The 19,207-nt window shown below is 43.5% G+C and overlaps 2 protein-coding genes across 6 annotated transcripts; both read right to left on the reverse strand.

Annotated features, from left to right (window-relative positions):
• Positions 1 to 149: 149 nt before the first annotated feature.
• Positions 150 to 14,517, reverse strand: abhd18 (abhydrolase domain containing 18). 5 transcript variants are annotated; one of them, XM_034543497.1, is made up of 15 exons: positions 14,385 to 14,502; positions 13,769 to 13,878; positions 12,250 to 12,360; positions 11,761 to 11,845; positions 11,587 to 11,687; positions 10,924 to 10,999; positions 10,749 to 10,833; positions 9,575 to 9,602; positions 8,091 to 8,229; positions 7,833 to 7,922; positions 5,802 to 5,903; positions 5,111 to 5,343; positions 4,660 to 4,796; positions 3,488 to 3,650; positions 156 to 709 (listed from the first exon to the last, which is right to left on the reverse strand). In XM_034543497.1, exons 3-15 carry the CDS (start codon positions 12,351 to 12,353, stop codon positions 652 to 654), a joined length of 1,401 nt encoding a protein of 466 aa, XP_034399388.1. In that variant the 5' UTR covers positions 12,354 to 12,360; positions 13,769 to 13,878; positions 14,385 to 14,502; the 3' UTR covers positions 156 to 651. The 5 variants fall into 5 exon arrangements, with proteins under 5 accessions (XP_034399392.1, XP_034399387.1, XP_034399388.1 ...); XM_034543501.1 differs by lacking the exon at positions 13,769 to 13,878 and having other exon boundaries at positions 150 to 709; positions 5,111 to 5,307; positions 14,385 to 14,517; XM_034543496.1 differs by lacking the exon at positions 13,769 to 13,878 and having other exon boundaries at positions 150 to 709; positions 14,385 to 14,517.
• Positions 14,518 to 15,176: 659 nt separating this feature from the next.
• igbp1 (immunoglobulin (CD79A) binding protein 1) lies at positions 15,177 to 19,170 on the reverse strand. The gene is made up of 3 exons (XM_034543513.1): positions 18,591 to 19,170; positions 16,155 to 16,487; positions 15,177 to 15,753 (listed from the first exon to the last, which is right to left on the reverse strand). Exons 1-3 carry the CDS (start codon positions 19,056 to 19,058, stop codon positions 15,481 to 15,483), a joined length of 1,074 nt encoding a protein of 357 aa, XP_034399404.1. The 5' UTR covers positions 19,059 to 19,170; the 3' UTR covers positions 15,177 to 15,480.
• Between the last annotated feature and the right edge of the window lie 37 nt (positions 19,171 to 19,207).

Genomic DNA, 19,207 nt, shown 5'->3' on the forward strand with positions numbered 1-19,207 from the left:
AGGACTACTTGTGATGGTGCAGACAGACGCAAACATGAAGCATGAACATGTAAATGTAATAGTTTTGATTAGTCAGAGCCCCGGCTGCTGCTCTGCACTTTACCCCCGGTGCTGCACCATCAAGCTACCGACAACCAATACAAACAACGTCTTTTCATCACTGCATTTATTCATAGTAACAGTGAGACTTCATCACTATCATGAGGCCACACAGGAGAAAAAACATTATTCGTCATCACTTCTGTCATAGCAGTCTGTGAATAACAAATAACTCAGGTCTCTACTGACTTTTCTTTAAAATACATTAGAAATACTACTTGGCTTCGTCTCTAATTGTGTGCAATTAGAGACGAAGCCAAACTTTACTGTTTGGCTTCGTCTCACTGCTCCTATCAAGCTTGTATCCAGCCACAGCAGGCTTGAGTCTCAGTGAAAAAGCTAACTGTACACAGCAGAGAGGCACAGAGAGAAGAACGCCTAGCAGCTAAAGAGACACATGTTTAGGTGAAAAGAGGGCTTAAAGTTTAAAAAGGTTTTCTAGAATTATCTGATATAATAATTAGAGAGCAAAGCTTCTTGTTTAGGGACAGGAATGTCCAGCCACTGATCCCGGTGCTGTTCAATGGAGGAAAGGGCTTCCGCCTGGCATGGCTAGTGCATGTTGGGATACTTCAGGCAGAATCTGTCGAACGTATCGTATATGGCGCGTCTGGAAAGAAAACAGATACGCAATTAATTCTCAAACAACACAGCAAAATACGTCAGGAGAAAGACAAGATCAAATAAAAAAAGATGTGAAACACAGTCTGGGATTTGACCACCTCAAGTTAGTTTGATTGTTTCCATTGTAAATGATGGTAGATGAGAGATATTCATCCCGGTCCCCAAGAAATCCTCCATCACAGGATTAAATGACTACAGGCCCGTCGCCCTGACGTCGGAGGTCATGAAATCCTTTGAAAGACTGGTGTTGACCCATCTGAAGGACATCACAGGGCCCCTGCTGGACCTCCTGCAGTTTGCCTACCGGGCAAACAGGTCGGTGGATGATGCAGTCAACATGTGCCGGACTCAGCCTTAGAGATAGGGTAAGGAGATGAGTTTCCTCCATAGGGTGCCCGGACTCAGCCTTATAGGGGATGAGTTTCCTCCGTAGGGTGGCCGGGCTCAGCCTTAGAGATAGGGTAAGGAGATGAGTTTCCTCCGTAGGGTGGCCAGACTCAGCCTTAGAGATAGGGTAAGGAGATGAGTTTCCTCCATAGGGTGGCCTGGCTCAGCCTTAGAGATAGGGTAAGGAGATGAGTCTCCTCCATAGGGTGGCCTGGCTCAGCCTTAGAGATGGGGTAAGGAGATGAGTTTCCTCCGTAGGGTGGCCAGGCTCAGCCTTAGAGATAGGGTAAGGAGATGAGTTTCCTCCATATGGTGGCCTGGATCAGCCTTAGAGATGGGGTAAGGAGATGAGTTTCCTCCATAGGGTGGCCTGGCTCAGCCTTAGAGATGGGGTAAGGAGATGAGTTTCCTCCGTAGGGTGGCCAGGCTCAGCCTTAGAGATGGGGTAAGGAGATGAGTTTCCTCCATAGGGTGGCCTGGCTCAGCCTTAGAGATGGGGTAAGGAGATGAGTTTCCTCCGTAGGGTGGCCAGGCTCAGCCTTAGAGATAGGGTAAGGAGATGAGTTTCCTCCGTAGGGTGGCCAGGCTCAGCCTTAGAGATGGGGTAAGGAGATGAGTTTCCTCCGTAGGGTGGCCAGGCTCAGCCTTAGAGATAGGGTAAGGAGATGAGTTTCCTCCGTAGGGTGGCCAGACTCAGCCTTAGAGAGGGTAAGGAGATGAGTTTCCTCCGTAGAGTCGGACATCAGGAGGGAACTTGGAGTTGAGGTGCTACTCCTTCTTGTTAAAAGGAGTCAGCTGAGGTGGTTCGGGCATCTAATCAGGATGCCTCCTGGGCTCATCCCACTGGAGGTTTTCCAACTGGTAGGAGACCCCGGGGAAGACCCAGGACACGCTGGAGGGATTATATCTCCCAGCTAGCCTGGGAACGCCTCAGGATCCCCCAGAGTGAGCTGGCGAATGTTGCGGGTGAGAGGGAAGCCTGGGTCAGCCTGCTGCCACCGTAACCCAACCCCGGACTAAGCGGTTTAAAATGGATGGTTCGATGGATGATCAGAAGAAGCGTGGAAGAGTAACAAAGCTCCGCTAATTCTGTGATAAACACATCCCTATAAATTCTTCACAATGAAAGCCCCCATTATTTTGGTTAGACCTGTAGGCGGGCTCATCCCCACCAGAGATGAGTCCAATGAGGGTGGTGTCATCCACAAAGTTCAGGAGCTTGGCAGACTGGTGACTGGAGGTGCAGCTGTTGGTGTACAGGGAGAAGAACGGAGGGGAAAGAACAGAGCCTTGGGGGGAACCGGTACTGATGGTCCAAGAGGAGACATGTTTTCCCAGTTTCACATGCTGCTTCCTGTCAGACAGGAAGTCTGTGATCCACTTGAGGTGGAGTCGGGCACGTGCAGCTGGGAAAGCTTGTCCTACAGCAGAGAGGGATGATGGTATTGAAGACAGATCTGAAGTCTACCAACAGGATCCTGGCGTAGGTTCCTGATGAGTCCAGATGATGTGGAGGGCCATGTTGACTGCATCGTCTACAGACCTGTTTGTTCTGTAGGCGAACTGAAGGGGTCCAGGAGTGGGTTGGTGAGGGTTTTGAATCAGATCAGACTTTGTACATTCTTAGTCAGGGACTCCCCTAGTGCATACAGACACCAGCTTTCAGAGAGCACATTCATTAGTTTATTAATCATGTTTATTATCTACAGCTGATGTGACCTGCCACCGGGGATGTTTATCTGTTAAATATGCAAAAGCCGGCAGTCGGTGTTGGCTGAAAAACAAGAGGCCTGTGTGTTTACATGTTTATTTGTGATAATCTGAGATATCTTCTGTTGCTCTATTCTAATAAAGGCATCTTTCCTTAAAATGATCTTGTGGCGCTGGAGGACATCAAGTCATTCCCTGTCATTAGGCCAAGTGTGGTGAAGGCAAAGTAGAGTTGCAAGTCTTGTTTGGATTTTTTGAGTCTAAAGTCATCAGATTCATGATGATTGACTCAAGTACAAGTCATGTGACTTTAGACTGTACTCCATCAACATGACTTGTTGCTACTAGGAAGAGAAAGGAGCAATGGAAGTGTGGCTTTACAGGTTAGGCTAATCAATGGACTGATGTTTACGAACTAATAGCAGTTCTACAAAACTGGAAGTCATACTACAAGCGGACCAAATCCAGTGTGTTAATGTGACTTTAGCTAAATACTTACAGAGAGTTTTAAGCGTCTTTTGAGTGTCTAGAAAAGCGCTATATACATTTCTATTATTATTATTATAGAGTTTAATCTTGTAAGTAAGCCCTGTTGAACTAGATATACGTCACACACCTGATACCTGGCCACACATATCTTTTGATACCCTTTGAGTCGGTAGTTTACCTGAAGACGTTTTGTTTAAACAGGTATGCACTGATGTGTCCTCCATTCAGATATCTGACTTCACATCCTGGCCAGATCTCTTGCAGACTGAGGACTCCTGTACGAGGGACGTAGGCATCCTCTTTGGCCTGGACCACGATAATGAGACTGGTGTCTACGGGGACTAGGACAGAGGGAAGGACAGATCTCCTTTATTTCTGTATACATGCCACTGGAACATATATTATATATCTTATATACCACACAATATTAAGCAGCGTTATTGTATTTGGGGTTAAGCCAAATACTATTTCATGCCTTGAGCTAGTACAAAACGCTGCTGTTCGGCTGTTCTGCTGAGGAGACGGAGGTCTTTTGGAGTGCAGGGAGCACTCCTGAAGACCTTCTTTGACTCTGTGCTGCATCAGCCATCTTCTATGGAGTGGTCTTCTGGACCAAATGGACCAAAGCAGTCTACTCCAACTAAGGTAAATGGTGCTTCGTCTGGAGATCCCCTTGCAGCATATCTGCTGTCTGTCTGCCTGGGCCTCCTCGTATCAGTCAACATACTACACATTTTGACAAGATCTTTCTTTTAGCTACACTGGTGCCAGTAAACCAATATTTATGGCTTAGCAATGCCAACTTGTGGTTTCTACCACTGTGACCTATTTGTCTTAGGATAATGTCAGAGATAAAGAGATCTTCGGTCTGTATGACTAGATGCTTAGACTCAAAGGCATAGCTGCCCTCCTAAGCCGTCCACCGACTCACATGACATCAGTTTGAATATGGAACTAGTCCTCCTCAGACCGAGGCTGGAGAACTCTACTAGGAATCTCTCCTCTCGTCCCCTGAAGTGTAGAGTGCAGTTATATTAGGCAATGTGAGTTCAAACTGATACAAGGTGATGCCTGTGCATTACGTTCTGTTTTGGGTAAGAATCAATACTTCTGCCAGTATTATATACAATGTGTAGTGTACTGGTTTTGTCAGAGCCTTTGGGGATAGCAGTAGCCTGTGGAGTACAGGTTGTTAGAAAATCATGTCCGGCTGCTGTCAAGTCAAAACATGTTGCTAGGCGACAAGGATCGATACATTTCTTGAGTTATATTTGCTTTTTGTCAGTCCTATTTACTTGATGTTACCGATCAGAAACATTTCCATATGGGTCTGTCTGTATTCAAACCTACCAGAAAAGTTGGCCATGTGTGTGCATTCGTCCATCACTGCCTTCATGAAGCTTATGGATTCTCTATGTAAGGATGGCCGATAGCATTTGGCTAAATCCGTCTTCTTCCCATGCAGTGTGCTGTTTGCATGAAGGCTTCTAAGAAATCATTTGACAGAATTAGTTTAACAAACAAATTACAAACTAAATTGAACTACAACATAATGCAGGTTTACCTGCTGAATAGTATTGTAAGTAGATTTGATTGTGATAGCACAACGATTTATGAGTAAAGTATTATCTTCGCAACACAATATTATGTAAAATATGCAAAAACTGTAAGAAAGAATATCGACATTTCTGGATCAGTCCCGAGTAGTCCTATTTACGAAGTAGGGTATTTTTTAGAAGTAGTACAATGAGATATTTGTAATTAATTAACTGCAAAGAACGCAATAACTTAAATTGATTACCTTGGTGTGCCCAAGCTCCTCCCACCGGTGTTCCCAGATGAAAACAATTGGTCTGCTCTTGCCTCGCCCCCTTCAGGGCCTGCACCAATCAACAGGCCTGGTCCAGCCTCTGCTTGCCCTCCAGCTTTGGAGCTCTGACCCACTGATGCTCTGACATCTCCAGACAGGCCCAACAGATGCTCCAACGAGTCCACATTCTTGGAAAAATATGGACCCATCTTAAAGGAATCAGCCTGATAAATGTGGACGGATACAATGTACTTATTAATGCTCATGTGTGTTTATGCATGCGTTTGGTAAGTTCTACAACAGTGAGTGGTTTCCCCAAGGAGCCAATTATAACTGTAGAAATGTTTATTAAAAATGAAAAATCTGATCTGATGTAATTTCATGTTGACACAAAACAAAGAAAAGCATAATAATGTGAGCATTTGTGAAGCTACAACAAACAAATGAATACCTTTGTTGATGATAGCCGACACATTGTTTTGGGATTAATACAGTTATGACTACACTTATCCTTTTGGTACATATTGTTTCCACATTTATTCTAACTCATTATCCTTTTAAATAACCAAAACTGTAACCTTCTAGCCAATTGAACCCTGGTTGAAATGAGAAATACAAACACTATACACATTCTTATAATTTCTTTGTGAGAGTATGAAAAAGTAATAGAAGGATAACACACCCCACAGTAGTCCAACAGCTTGATGATCTCTTCTTCATACACAGAGTCAATGGCATACTGCTTCTCCAGCTCTTTCCAGTTCACTGCTTTGCTCAACACTCCCTACACACACACACACACACAGACCAACACACACACACACACACACACACACACACAATTCGATACAATATCGATTCTGCCCACAAGGAATCATTTATTTACAGACCTTGAGCAATACATTGAACACCACACCCCGCACCCGGGCATTGACTGTCTCACAGAATGTATGCAATAAAAGTTCTATATGGTCATCTCCACATACACATATATATTTGAGATAGTTATTTTAGATCTCATTGGATGATGCATTGCATTAAGCCGACTGCCAGCAGGCACATTTAAAGAATGAGGCACTTAAAATGAGCCAATACATTTTCCCAACACTGATGCGTTCACACCAAACGCGTTGCGAGTAGATTCCGTGAAAGTCAATGTACAGACGAGAATCGTTGCGAATAAAGCGGATTTTCATCCAGTTATTCAGATGTAGTTGGTGAACTTACCGAGCTGTGTGAGCCTACGGGTGATGTTATGTATAAATATAAATATATGATATTAATGTTATGGGGCGTTTGATGTACCGACGTTTGTGGGATTTCCACAACAAGCAGAAATAGTGGTTATTTCTTCCATGGTGGATGGCTGAAATTATAACTGTTTCCACGGAGATAAGCCACGCCCCCTCTCCAGCACGAGTGAAGTGAATAAATCAAATGAATAAACCACAAATAGTCGGGCGAGTAAAGCATTGTGAATATTCATGTGAACGCAGCATTACGCATTTAACTTGTCTGATATATTGCCATGCTTTTTGTCTAGCCCTCATAGCGGTGGCGGTGTTAGATGTTCCATGATTATGGTCTGGAATTCCTCATACGTTCATAATCATCTCCTGAAGTCTGGTTCAACTATCCTGATTACTGAAGTCTGGTTCAACTATCCTGATTACTGAAGTCTGGTTCGACTATCCTGAGTACTGAAGTCTGGTTCAACTATCCTGAGTACTGAAGTCTGGTTCAACTATCCTGAGTACTGAAGTCTGGTTCGACTATCCTGAGTACTGAAGTCTGGTTCAACTATCCTGAGTACTGACGTCTGGTTCAACTATCCTGAGTACTGACGTCTGGTTCAACTATCCTGATTACTGAAGTCTGGTTCAATTATCCTGAGTACTGAAGTCTGGTTCAACTATCCTGATTACTGAAGTCTGGTTCGACTATCCTGAGTACTGAAGTCTGGTTCAATTATCCTGAGTACTGACGTCTGGTTCAACTATCCTGATTACTAAAGTCTGGTTCAACTACCCTGATTACTGAAGTCTGGTTCAACTATCCTGAGTACTGAAGTCTGGTTCAACTATCTTGATTACTGAAGTCTGGTTCAACTATCCTGATTACTGAAGTCTGGTTCAACTATCTTGATTACTGAAGTCTGGTTCAACTATCCTGATTACTGACGTCTGGTTTGAATTAACAAGATCGTTTGAGCATTTGAGAAACTGAGATAGCCTGATTTCAATCATCGGGTTAATTTAAGATGGCTAATAGGAAATGTGATCGACTCAGTTGAACCACAAACAGAGTTTATGTTCATGGGAAAACTGCCAAAAAGAAAGAATTAAGAAGCCTACTATCTAAATCAATTATGTATTGGTCCAGTCGCACCAGAATAACATCATTGCACAAAGTATTGCCAACTGTAGTGTAATATGGATATCATTAGAGCTGATAATATGAGGCTCATTATTCCTTGTTTGTAGGGTTGAATGCACCTGGATCGCACATTGTGACAGCTTCTATCTTTTACATCATTACACTGTACTGTGCACTTTATTGTATGTTTTATATTCTTCTGTACATTTAATATGTTTCAATTCTTGCACTGTGTCGATTTGTGTTATCTAATGTTGCACCACCTACCATGACACATTTCTTGTATGTGAAACATACTTGGCAATAAAAGGTTCTGATTCTGATGCCAGGTGGTTACCGTGGTGAAGACACTAGAGGCAGTGGACCAGGACAAACAGGGAATCAGAGGGATGGGCTTCGGCCAGTTGGTGACTGCCAGGGATGCCATCTGGACAAAGACACACAAGACTTCATTAAAAATACCATCTTTGGGTTGGACTATGTCTTATATTGTATACTACACTTGAATTTGTATGCAGGCTTGATGTCAAATATTATCTTTAAAATGTGCTTCAAAGGTGCATTAATAGAGAACATGTCTGTTTTGCTGACTCACATATCCTCCCATGGAGATCCCAGTCATTCCTAGTGGCCAGTAACCTTCGCTCTCCAGCCACCGGAGAAGTACTGTTGACTCCAGGATCAAAGCCCCGCCCATCACAAACAGGTCGGACACATTCTTTAGACTGGAGCGCCTGGAATACTCAAAAAGATTGTCCCTGTTTACTTGACACTGCATTCATCCCAGCTGTAAAGGACAAGTCCTAGCATCTTCCCTCCATGGCCTGTAGTGTCCTATGATGTACAGATAAAGCCGACGGAGGCAAGTGTGTGATACTGGACTATATAACACACACTTGACTTCAATAAACTACTTCCATTCGAGCTTTGGAGTTATGCTAAATGGTAAATGGACCTGTACTTGTATAGATCTCTTTGACATCATTCACACCCTGATGACAGTGGCTCACCTGCACATCAGCACTATCATTCACACACATGCACACACTGTAGAACAGCTACGAGAGCAGTTTGAGGTTAAGTGTCTTGCCCAAGGACACATCGACATGGACTAGCGGGGCCGGGGATCGAACCACCGACACGCTGATTACACGTGGAGTAGGACTATCCGAAGAGCTGACATCAAATATACATTCCTATTCCCGTTCATCATTTACATCTCTGCAGCTTTAAGCACCAGTATAGACACATATAGACCATACTCAGCCCGACCTGCCTCTTTCACCAGTAACAAGCAGCAGTCGCAGATTGAGAGGAATGGGTGCTGGTGAAATTGTTTAATAAATCAGAAATCCAATATTTTAGGCTGTACTGTACTGTCTGTACTGACTGAGGATTCTGAATGATGGGAATCCTCCAGAACCTGACAGACTGAGGACTATTTATTTTCACATTTTAGTTTGCATTTTTCATAAAGAACCAAACTAGAGTCAAATGTCAGCATAATGTCATTATGTGGTAGAGTTGCCCATTTACGGTGGAAGTGATAGTACTATCATTTTTTTAGTAATATTGAGATCACTATTATTCAAACATTTGTATTATAATATATATATATTATAATATTATTGACATGTAAATAAACCAAGTACCGCTCTCATCTTCGAGTTATACTATATTCCTTGCTAGTCAACAAATATTTGCATCAAAATAAATGAATTTAGTGCATATTTATTTTGTCCATCAAATATACAGTGCATGACTCTTCTACTCTGGACTGCATCCGCAGCATTAAGGAATATATATATATATATATATATATATATATATATATATATATATATATATATATATGTATACACTGTGCTATTAAATAATAATTGTGCAGATCTAGTATGTAGCCATCAAATGCAAACTAAAGATCCTTTGTCTCATTTTGCTTCTCATGTTTAAAACTGAAAGCTCACTTTTATCTACTTCAGTGTAAAATAAAAAAACAGTCAATTACCAAAACACTTATCAATCAATCAATCAACCAATCAACCAACCAAGTGACTATTGTGAGAATAGTTAACTTACAGTTGGTCTTTGGGTTTACGGGAGCCATGTAAAAAGTGAGTCAAGGAATAAAACAATGTTCACAGGCAGCATACATCAGATTAAGATATAACAGGAAGATAAAACACATATGACCAGAGGATGGAATTCTTTCCTCTAGCCAGTTCCATATGTGTGCCCGATGCAGGCAATAACACATTGATTCATTGATGCTTTTTTTCACCAAAACACACTGGTAATGTGTTCATCGATGACTGCGTTTCCAAAGCATTAGTCCAAACATTGAACACACACTTATGGAGCGCTCGCCTGCCTTTACAAAGGTCATGAGGAGTACCACTGGTAATCTCTCCTGGAGCTGTCAGGGCTGAGGAATAACCCAGATGATGTCCTAGTGATGAGAGCCATCTCGAACAGAAAGCCTGCGTCACAAACCAGAGTTGGAGAGCATGAAAGGCATGTGGGAGGGACCTATACAGTGCTCGCAGTGCTACGACCTTGAGTCTGTCTTGACCTTGGAATTGGCTTTGTGTGGTATTTTGGTGCACAGATGGGAGGTGTAATGACCTGACCTTCTGGGTAGTGTTTGTTGTCACTGTCTGTTTCTGTTGTGTTTCCTGTCACTCCCCTTGTCTCTCATTTCAGACTCCTCCCTCCCTGTGTGTCGCCCTCATGTGTGATCGCAAGCCCCGCCCTCATTGGTTCCATCTGTGCCTGTTGCCTGCCTTCCCCTGTGTATTAGTCTGTGTGTACACCTTGTTCTGTGCCAGTTAGTCTTCATATGTACTCTGAGCTCTAGTGTGTCTTCATATGTACTCTGAGCTCTAGTGTGTCTTCATATGTACTCTGAGCTCTAGTGTGTCTTCATATGTACTCTGAGCTCTAGTGTGTCTTCATATGTACTCTGAGCTCTAGTGTGTCTTCATATGTACTCTGAGCTCTAGTGTGTCTTCATATGTACTCTGAGCTCTAGTGTGTCGATGTGGATTCCTCTGCCTGTCTTGACTGCTTCCCTGTGTACCGAACCCTGCTCAAGTAAAACCTTGTTCTTGCACCCGACTACCGAGTCCTGTTCCCAGCTCCTTAACAGGAGGGAGTTTCACTCAAATGAGTGCAAAGAGAGTTGTTGGTGGTTTGGTGGAAATGTCACTTTGCAGGAGGCAAGCAGGTGTGAAGAAATACCATGAAAGGATATAATAAGGGTTCTCCAGAAGCAGTGAAGCCATTCCTGCCTCTTTGACCATGGGCCTGGCCATCAGGGTCCGCCGACGCCAGAAAAACTACACACACACACACACACACGCACACACGTCATTCCAGGCTCAGACCGTACACTTTGTCCACGTTGAGGTTAGAAGGTTCAGTCTTACATGGTCTCCGGTCCCTGCCAAGTGGATGCATACTGGTCTGTTCTTCTGCCACCTCTTGGGAACTATGAACTGGAACCTGAAAGAACAACAAACCACACACACATTACAGCACACACATTGAAATACTCGCTTTGAAAAATAATCTTGGCACTGATGGTTTTCATTCTGTATTATAATCTGTTCAGAGCTTTAGGAGGTTAAACCTTTCCCTCTCCAAAATCTACTTTACATTGCTGTGAAAACAGCTCCTTCACTCTATTCTAATTCTAATGTATCACCTAAAACTACATTTCACAAGACTACTTTTAAACGCATCATAAAGTTAGCGTTCAGCTCAGTTGTAAGCAGTGCTACAGACTCGTGCTGTCAGCAGCTGGCCACTGTGATCACTGAATTATAATATAACTTGTGTCTGATTAAGGTAGTTGTTCCTCCACAGCTTATTAATGAGAAATTGTGACTTGCACTTCTTTCACAACGTTGACATGTGTGTGTGCTCTATGCCACTGTGTGCCAATGTAAAACTCTGATCGGCCAATCAGAAGAAGACCAGCCGGCTTCGTTGAGCAGTTGATCAAACGAAGCGTCTCTAACAGAGAACATTGTAAAAGATGAGGACTTCAAATGTCTCTTTGAATAAGGTCCTGGAAATAGGTCCTGTACCTGGCTTTGACAGCCTCTGCTGGCAGGATTCCAGGAACCAAGTGCTCCAGAGGAGAGATGAAGAACCCATCGTGGATGTGACAGTCAATGTGCTCCTCTGTCTGGACACAAAGGCACAAATCCTCACTCACACACATCTGTGAGAATACACAACTAGTGAGCAGTGAAGAGTACCTTGTTAATGTGAACTGGGTAGTCTTCAGGCACCAGAGACCTGCACCTCTCTCGGTCTCCAATGATCTTACGGAACTCAAAGATTCTGTACAACACCAAGAAGGAAGAATATATACATTTAACACCAGCACCGTCAACAGCATTGAACTCGCTGGACCATGTGACCTCAAATCTACATCATGAGATCTGTCTGCGGAGAACAGCCTCATGCAAGTGATATATGATTATTATTTAATTAAAGCCATTCTATTAAACTGAGACGGGTTCTATACTCTGTGCGGTGACCCCTGCCCATTTGTAATGGATTTACATATTTCTGGAGTGCTACCTATATTTTGTATGTTTAGCTACTTTCCCCCTTGTTTTCCTATTATTATAATATGTCATACTACAGCAGGGACATGCTGGTGGGACTACAGCTCCCAGCTGATCCTCCAGGAAGAGTTGTTTGTGATGACAAGCTGTTGTGTTCTAGTTTTTTTTCCGTACCTCTTGAGGTCTTCAGGCTTCCCCCATCCCCCAATGAAGAGTTTGGTGAGGAGCAGCCTTCTGTAAAATACATCCAGTCGGCTCACACCCATGGACCAGCACATCTGGCATCTACAGACAGACAGAGTGTGTTATCTCACATAATGTGTAGCATAAAAGCTGAAAGAAGTCAGACTATTGTATGTCCTTGTGTGCCAAATGTGCACACAATCTGAAACAACACTGGGGTACTTGTATCAGGGTTGGTGGGCTCAACCAGAGCTAACAGGAAGAGGACTAGAGGACCAATCAGGTGGCCAGACGCTCTAATCTCATCTCTAGTCTCCTTCATTTCAACTCAGTTTGACAAGTTGAACTTTTACATTCATTTAATATATATATGTATTTATTTTGGATTGTATGGCAGTATAATACAGCTCTTGTACTGCAATTATTGTTTTTCACTTTTCCCAGAGAACAATACAAAGTCTACAAATATACTGCGACTTCCAAAGCTGTCAGTCAGAGCTATGAGCCGGATCAATCACCCGAGGAAAGAGAGTCCAGTCTCAGGGACGTGCAATGGGTGAACCAGGACTCTGGTTGGCCCACAACGAGAGCTCAGAGACTGCCGTGCCTCCATCCTGGAGAGACCCGGCTCCACCAGAGCATCGCGGATCGACACGGTACGTTTGCATCAATGATGCGTGGTGCTCAAACGTTGTCAACGTTGATGCACAATGTTTTCCCTGACAATGAAACAATGTTTCAAATTCTTCACGTTAAGATGCTGGCCATGTTATCTGCCCAGAGAACTGTTGCTCTGGTGTATTACACCGCATATATCGATATCCTGAATGGAAAAGGTGCACGACAGGAATGTACTTGTGTTTGTTTTCCCTGACAGCAGAGAGGGACAATGACTGCTTTTCCTTGTGTTGTAATACAAATGTAATAAATGAACCTTAAATAACAACCACAACATACTCTGTAACCTACAACATAGCCTGTAAACAGCCAGACTCTTAATGTAGTCATGCTTTATTGTATTTAGACAGCTGTTAACAAACAGAATAACGCTGCTGATTTCAACCCTAAACAAGAGACCAAAATACACCCATTGGGGGACTTTAGGGAGGAATAGCAGGTCAACAGGAGATACCACACATCCATCAACAGAAATATGGGAACCTGAAGATTATTCTGAGATGCACTGTGATAAATCTATAATAAACATTGTGATTTATTAGGCACGCGTTCAGCTACCAGTGTATTAGGGCTCCATTATGTCTCATAGGTTGTTGAGCTGATACCAAATGGTTCACAGAGCTAAATGTGACCATTTTGTACCACTCAAAAACAGGTAGAGTTTGGGGAGTGTTTGAGTGGAAATTTGGCACTAAAATAGGTCAATATTTACACATATAATCTTTTTTAATAGTAGAATGAGTTCACATTTCGGTGGCTAAAGTCATTTTCCAAACAAATCATTTCAGGTCAATGTTTTAGGAGGTGAAAACACATTGTCTATGTTTGTTACCCTTAACGCGCAAAGCACGTGACGCGTTAGACGCCCTCAGATTGGCTTCTTGGTTGCGGCGCATCAGAAGTACCGCAATGACTTGAATAGAGGCGCAAGAGCAACGGCGGCTGGAATGGTGGGATTTGAGCTCACATCAGAGGCAGCTCATATTATAATAATAATACAACACACCTTTACTTATGGAACGTAACTTTGTCCCTTTCGTGTAGGGTTTCATTGATATGAGCATTCAAATGCGATAACCATAAGATAAATAATAACGCTACTGAGCTAGCGTTCCTCAAGAATGGTATGTTGCCAGTTGATATGACTACACTAAGTTACATAATAGACCAATGTCAACTATTAACTCGTTTCATTATTAAAAAATGACAACGCATATCACACCGTTCTATTATTATCGGTGGTGTGTATGAATGGCACTACTGATGACCCTGGCGCACAGCACACAGACCGCCTATGAACTGCTGTCCGAAGTTGAACGTAGTAAGTGAGCTAACGACACTAGCCTCGGTCCTTCGTGGTTCCAGCCAAACCGCGACCGACGGGTCCCGGGGGTGAGTGGGGCAGCCGGACCGAGTTGACCGAAACATTCACGTTAACGTTACACTACCTCACACTGTACACGGACGTTTGTTATCCTTGTGGACTTCTTCACACTGATAGCTAACAGCTAGCTTCCTCAGAGGGCGAAGGACGTGCACTGACCACGTGTCAAGCTACCCAGAAACAGCGTGGAGGAACTTCCGGTTACAACATGAATCTAATCTAATAAACCAGACATGTAAATATAAACGGAGCTTTTATGACCATATGAAAATCGAGCCAATGGGTTTGTCAAATTACTTGTAGCTAATGGCGAATAATAATAATATCCTTTATTGATCCCCGTGGGGAAATTCTTAGTGTTGTATGTCACACCATTCAAACGCCACATCTTAATTACGTAAACATGTTTGTGTTGATCCCTCTCCTGTTAGAACATGCCAATAGTTCGATTGTTTTCCAGTTATATGTAGAATCATTTGACACCTCATCCACAGCCACCACCTCATGGCGGAGGAGTGTTACAGAGAGTCAGAGTCTCTTTACTGCAGCAGGGTCTGACAGTCCTGGTTCAGGGCCTCCAGCAGCCATGGAGTAGGTGTTGTCTCCCAGCGGGGAGCTGCTGAGAGCTGAGACTACCAATAAGTAATTACTTTTACGTTTATTGTAAAAATATGAAATATTTTTGATGACATGTCTTTGGTAACTAAAATGTATCCAGTCAAATAAACTGTAGGGCAAATGGCTATCCCCACCCACAAAAGCATGTTACTGTTAGCTAGTGGCCAGATAAAAAAGCAGTAGATATGATATATTAACAGATGCTTCCCAGTTTCTGTACACTGATTTTCTTACTCCATGGGTTTTCAGTCTCTTTATTTCCCAATGACAGTGTTAGGGGAAACACTACAAAGCAGAAACATTGCAGTGATGGCTGGCCTCTTCAATCCAACCATATGGAAATATCTAGAAAGATTCACTGAAAAACATGATACCATAAAAGGACTGTTGAACCAAACGTAAATGACTAACATCAGTGAATCAGCTGCAGTGTCAATGAACTCAACAGGTTGGTTTGGTGGTGGTGTGTTTCTTGGTTTGGTGGATCAGAATCGTGAGGAACGTCCGTTCACTTCCTGGACTGATCAGAATAGAAATGAAGACTAGCCCATGTTGTGGCGGTTTCCATAACCTCTGCGATGGCTTTCTTTCCAGTCGTCCCAGTTTCTGGCCTTCAGCAAAGACTCCTCATCATCATTTTCAGCCTTCTTCTCTTTATCTTCTTCTTCCCTCTCTTTTGCATCGCTGTCCTCCTCCCCATCGACCGTACTTGGAATCCCCTGGTCAGGCATCGCTCCGCGCTTCCTGTGCTGTTCATACCAGTCGTCTACTGTCATGGTGGGGAGGCTCGGGTAACCAGCCCCGAACACTTTAGCCTGCGGATGAAATCAACATTTTATCACACATTGCTGCGCCGCATGTTAAGGAAACTACAAGCTGCTGCTTGGTGTCTGAATTGGTACCTGCCACGTTTGATGGAAGTCTTTTGTTCCCCTTGGTTTGACTCAACCCTATTACTTTTCTTTGAATGTGCACTGAGGGATATGATAGTTTTCTTTGAGCACAATTCACTTTGCTGAGAGTTAGAGATTCTTCTTGTACAGAGATACACAGATTTATCAACATTAAGCCAATATGGGTTTATAATGAACTGGCAGATTGATAGTCCCTCTCTACTCTATATGCTACTCATGCCATCACCAGCAGCTCTTGTCAACGCATTGCTTCACGTGGCCGGTTCAGGACCAGCTGGCCTGTCTCCCAGCCAAAGTCTCACCTGAACAGCGTCCTTGGTGAGAATGAAGGGCTTCATGGGAGGCCTGGCTGGCTGAGCGGACTTCTTGTCGGCACCCTGCTTCAGCCCATCCATATTCTTGAGTATCTCCATCTCCTGGTCAATGCTCTCTATTTCCTCCAGACACACATTGACCCATCTCCGGACATTCAGGTGGTAGAAATCTCTGCTGACTTCGTCGTCGGCTTGTCCGCTGTCCACAGCTCTCCGTACATCTGAAAGTCTGGCTTCCAGCTCCTTCCTCTGGCGGTACCGCTCAATCTTAGCCTGTCTTTGTGCTGCCATAGAAACCAGGTCTGATGGGCAGGGTTTAGGCTGAAACCAGAAGCACACATCACAGTTAAGAGTATCACCAGATTCATTTTCAAACTGTGCTGCTAGCATCGACACTTTATTACTCATTTCTTATAAGCCACTTTCTGGTTCCCATTTCCACTGTTATCACTCACACAGCACCGGCCCCCAGGGGTTCCTTTACTTTCTGTTCTGCTCAGGTCAGCTGGGGTTTAGGTGGAAACTACTGTTGAATGACTATTAACTGAATACTTCCTGCATGACCTTCACAATAAAAGTGTTTTAATATGAAGGCAGACAAAAGGTGAACGATAGCAAAGTCAGTACATATTCTCAAAGATCTCTTAATGGGGGTTAAGGATGTGGGTATAATGGGGAGGCGGGAGCCGGCTCAACTAAAAAAAAGTATTATTCTTTATTACTCTGCCTCTCAATTTCACCTCTGTGCCTATTACTTTATTTATTAGGGCCCGATAACGGGGCGCTGCAGCCGATCCCAGCTGTTATTGGGTGAAGGCGGGTACACCCTGGACAAGCCGCCAGTCTATCACAGAGCACACATATAGACAGACAACACTTCACGCTCACACCAATTTAGAGTCATTTCTGCTTTTTTAGCAATGTTTCATCTTTTTCAGGCGTTATAACTGAACAAACTCCTCCTACAAAATATATGCGATCAACTTCAATTGTGCTCAAGGATGATCTGAAGCCCGTTATGATGAAAATGTATCAAAATGGTGAGTTGTCCTTGAACGGCCTTGACGTGGCCATTAGACGCCCATTCCATGCAGTTCGCCAAGAAAGAAAGTGGTTTTAACTCCACGGTACATTGTCCAATCTGTCCCAGAGGTCTCATGCATGATGCTGGTTCAGGACTGAACACAATTCCATGCAAACATTTTCACATCGTCATAGCGCCTGGTAACAGGAAGTCAGTGTTATCTGACAAACGGCATCCGATTTACATGACATTGACTTGATGTTGTCTACACTTGTTATAGAGCAGTATAAAGCATCGTGATGCTTGTTGTCTAGCGCCACACAGCGGTGGACTGTTTGAACAGCCACTCAATGGAGGAAAAGAACGTCTAACTCGTGGGCGCATTTTGTCCGGAAGTCGCAGACATTCTTGGCCGTGAGCCGCCGTCCCTCCAGGACCCCGACGTGTACAAAGGGGCGAGGGCCCGTACATCGCTGCTTGCAGCTTTAATTATTTAGAGAATCCACAAGGATGTAAAATACAACTGCTCAATAAGAGAAAATTACACAAAAGATCACATTAAAAGATGATCTCAAACTGATTTGGACTTGTTCAGAACGTTTTGTTAGCAGTTAAACAATACAAGGGTATAATAGATTTAGTAGTTCCTATGAGTGTAGTGGCCGTTGCTACTTGAAAAGAGCTTGTTTCAATTTGTTTCTGTTTTTACCTTTGTAATAATTACCCTATTTATTTTTCAATCTTAAAATGTATTTATTTCTCGAAACATATCTATTAATTACTTTTCTTTTTATATTTCCTAATGAATACATATATCTGACATGTTATCAATTAATGAATGCCTCCGTTTATTGTCAATATGCTTCTTGGTGCATTTAATGTCATTTTAATTTATTAAAGCAGTTTTGGTGCTCCATATTTCACAACTTCTAAACAGGTTGCATTTCGGGGCTTATGATTATGATACGACCCTGGAGGTGCCTTTCGTAATTTGTGTTTTTAGTTGTTTGACTGCAGTCTTTGTGGGTTGCACAGCCTGTTTATCTAACATGTTATCTCTAGTTATCTTGTGCTTAAAATGTATATCCTGTGTGTAATGGTTTTATAGTTTTACACTGGTTTGAATTGGGCTGTTTTGTATTAAATGTGGCTGCTTTTAAGTTGTGGTTGGGCATGAAACTGTATGATGTGGCAACACTGATGTCGGCTACTGAAGCCGTTAGTGGTGCTGATGCTGACGACACAGTTACAACAGCTAGTGTTTTTAAGGTTTATTTGAACATACACTTAACGCGATGCTGATTCTACGTGTCGACACATTGCTCGGCACAACACTGAGCAGCCCAGTCCCCTTTAAGGGATCCGGTGGTGATGTTAAATAACAGGTCCACATCACTTACCGTGACCGTGGCCGGAGACGACCCATTTCCGGACGCCTCTTCGGGACCTGCGCTTTCATTCGTCCCGTGTGGCAGTTCAAAGTGTGTGCTGTTGTACTCTTTGCATCTCTTCAAGAAGTCCATAAAGTGCGCCCGGGCTGCTCGGACTGTCTCTAGTCGCTTGTCCCGGCTGGTCTGCTTCATGCTCAGGGCTCCTAGCAGAGCCGGCAGCAGCAGGTACTTCAGGTCGGCCGTGGCGATCTCCTCGAGCTCTTCGTTGCGGCTGAACAGCTCGAGCAGGGCCACCATTCTGGACGCTTCTTCCAGCATACCGATACCGCGTTTAACTTGGACCTGGATGCTGGTCGAGGCGAGCGGTTCGTTTGTACCGTCCACCTCCTCAAATATCTTCCACCCCCGCTCGAGCAGGTCACAGAGTTTAGACGGTTCTGCGCCCGAAACATCGTTCGTGTTTTCATATTCCGCCATCTTGATGTAGTTTCCGGGTTCCGTCTTCTTCGTCTGTTTATTGTGTTAAGTGGCTCAAGGACCTGTACTGCCCCCCACAGGTCAAACACTAAAACAACATTTTAAAATGTTCAGTATGTTGCAGGCTGTCATTGTTCAAATGGACCACA

The sequence above is a fragment of the Cyclopterus lumpus genome, chromosome 10 (assembly GCF_009769545.1).
Source record: "Cyclopterus lumpus isolate fCycLum1 chromosome 10, fCycLum1.pri, whole genome shotgun sequence".
In the NCBI taxonomy this organism is placed as follows: Eukaryota; Metazoa; Chordata; class Actinopteri; order Perciformes; family Cyclopteridae; genus Cyclopterus; species Cyclopterus lumpus.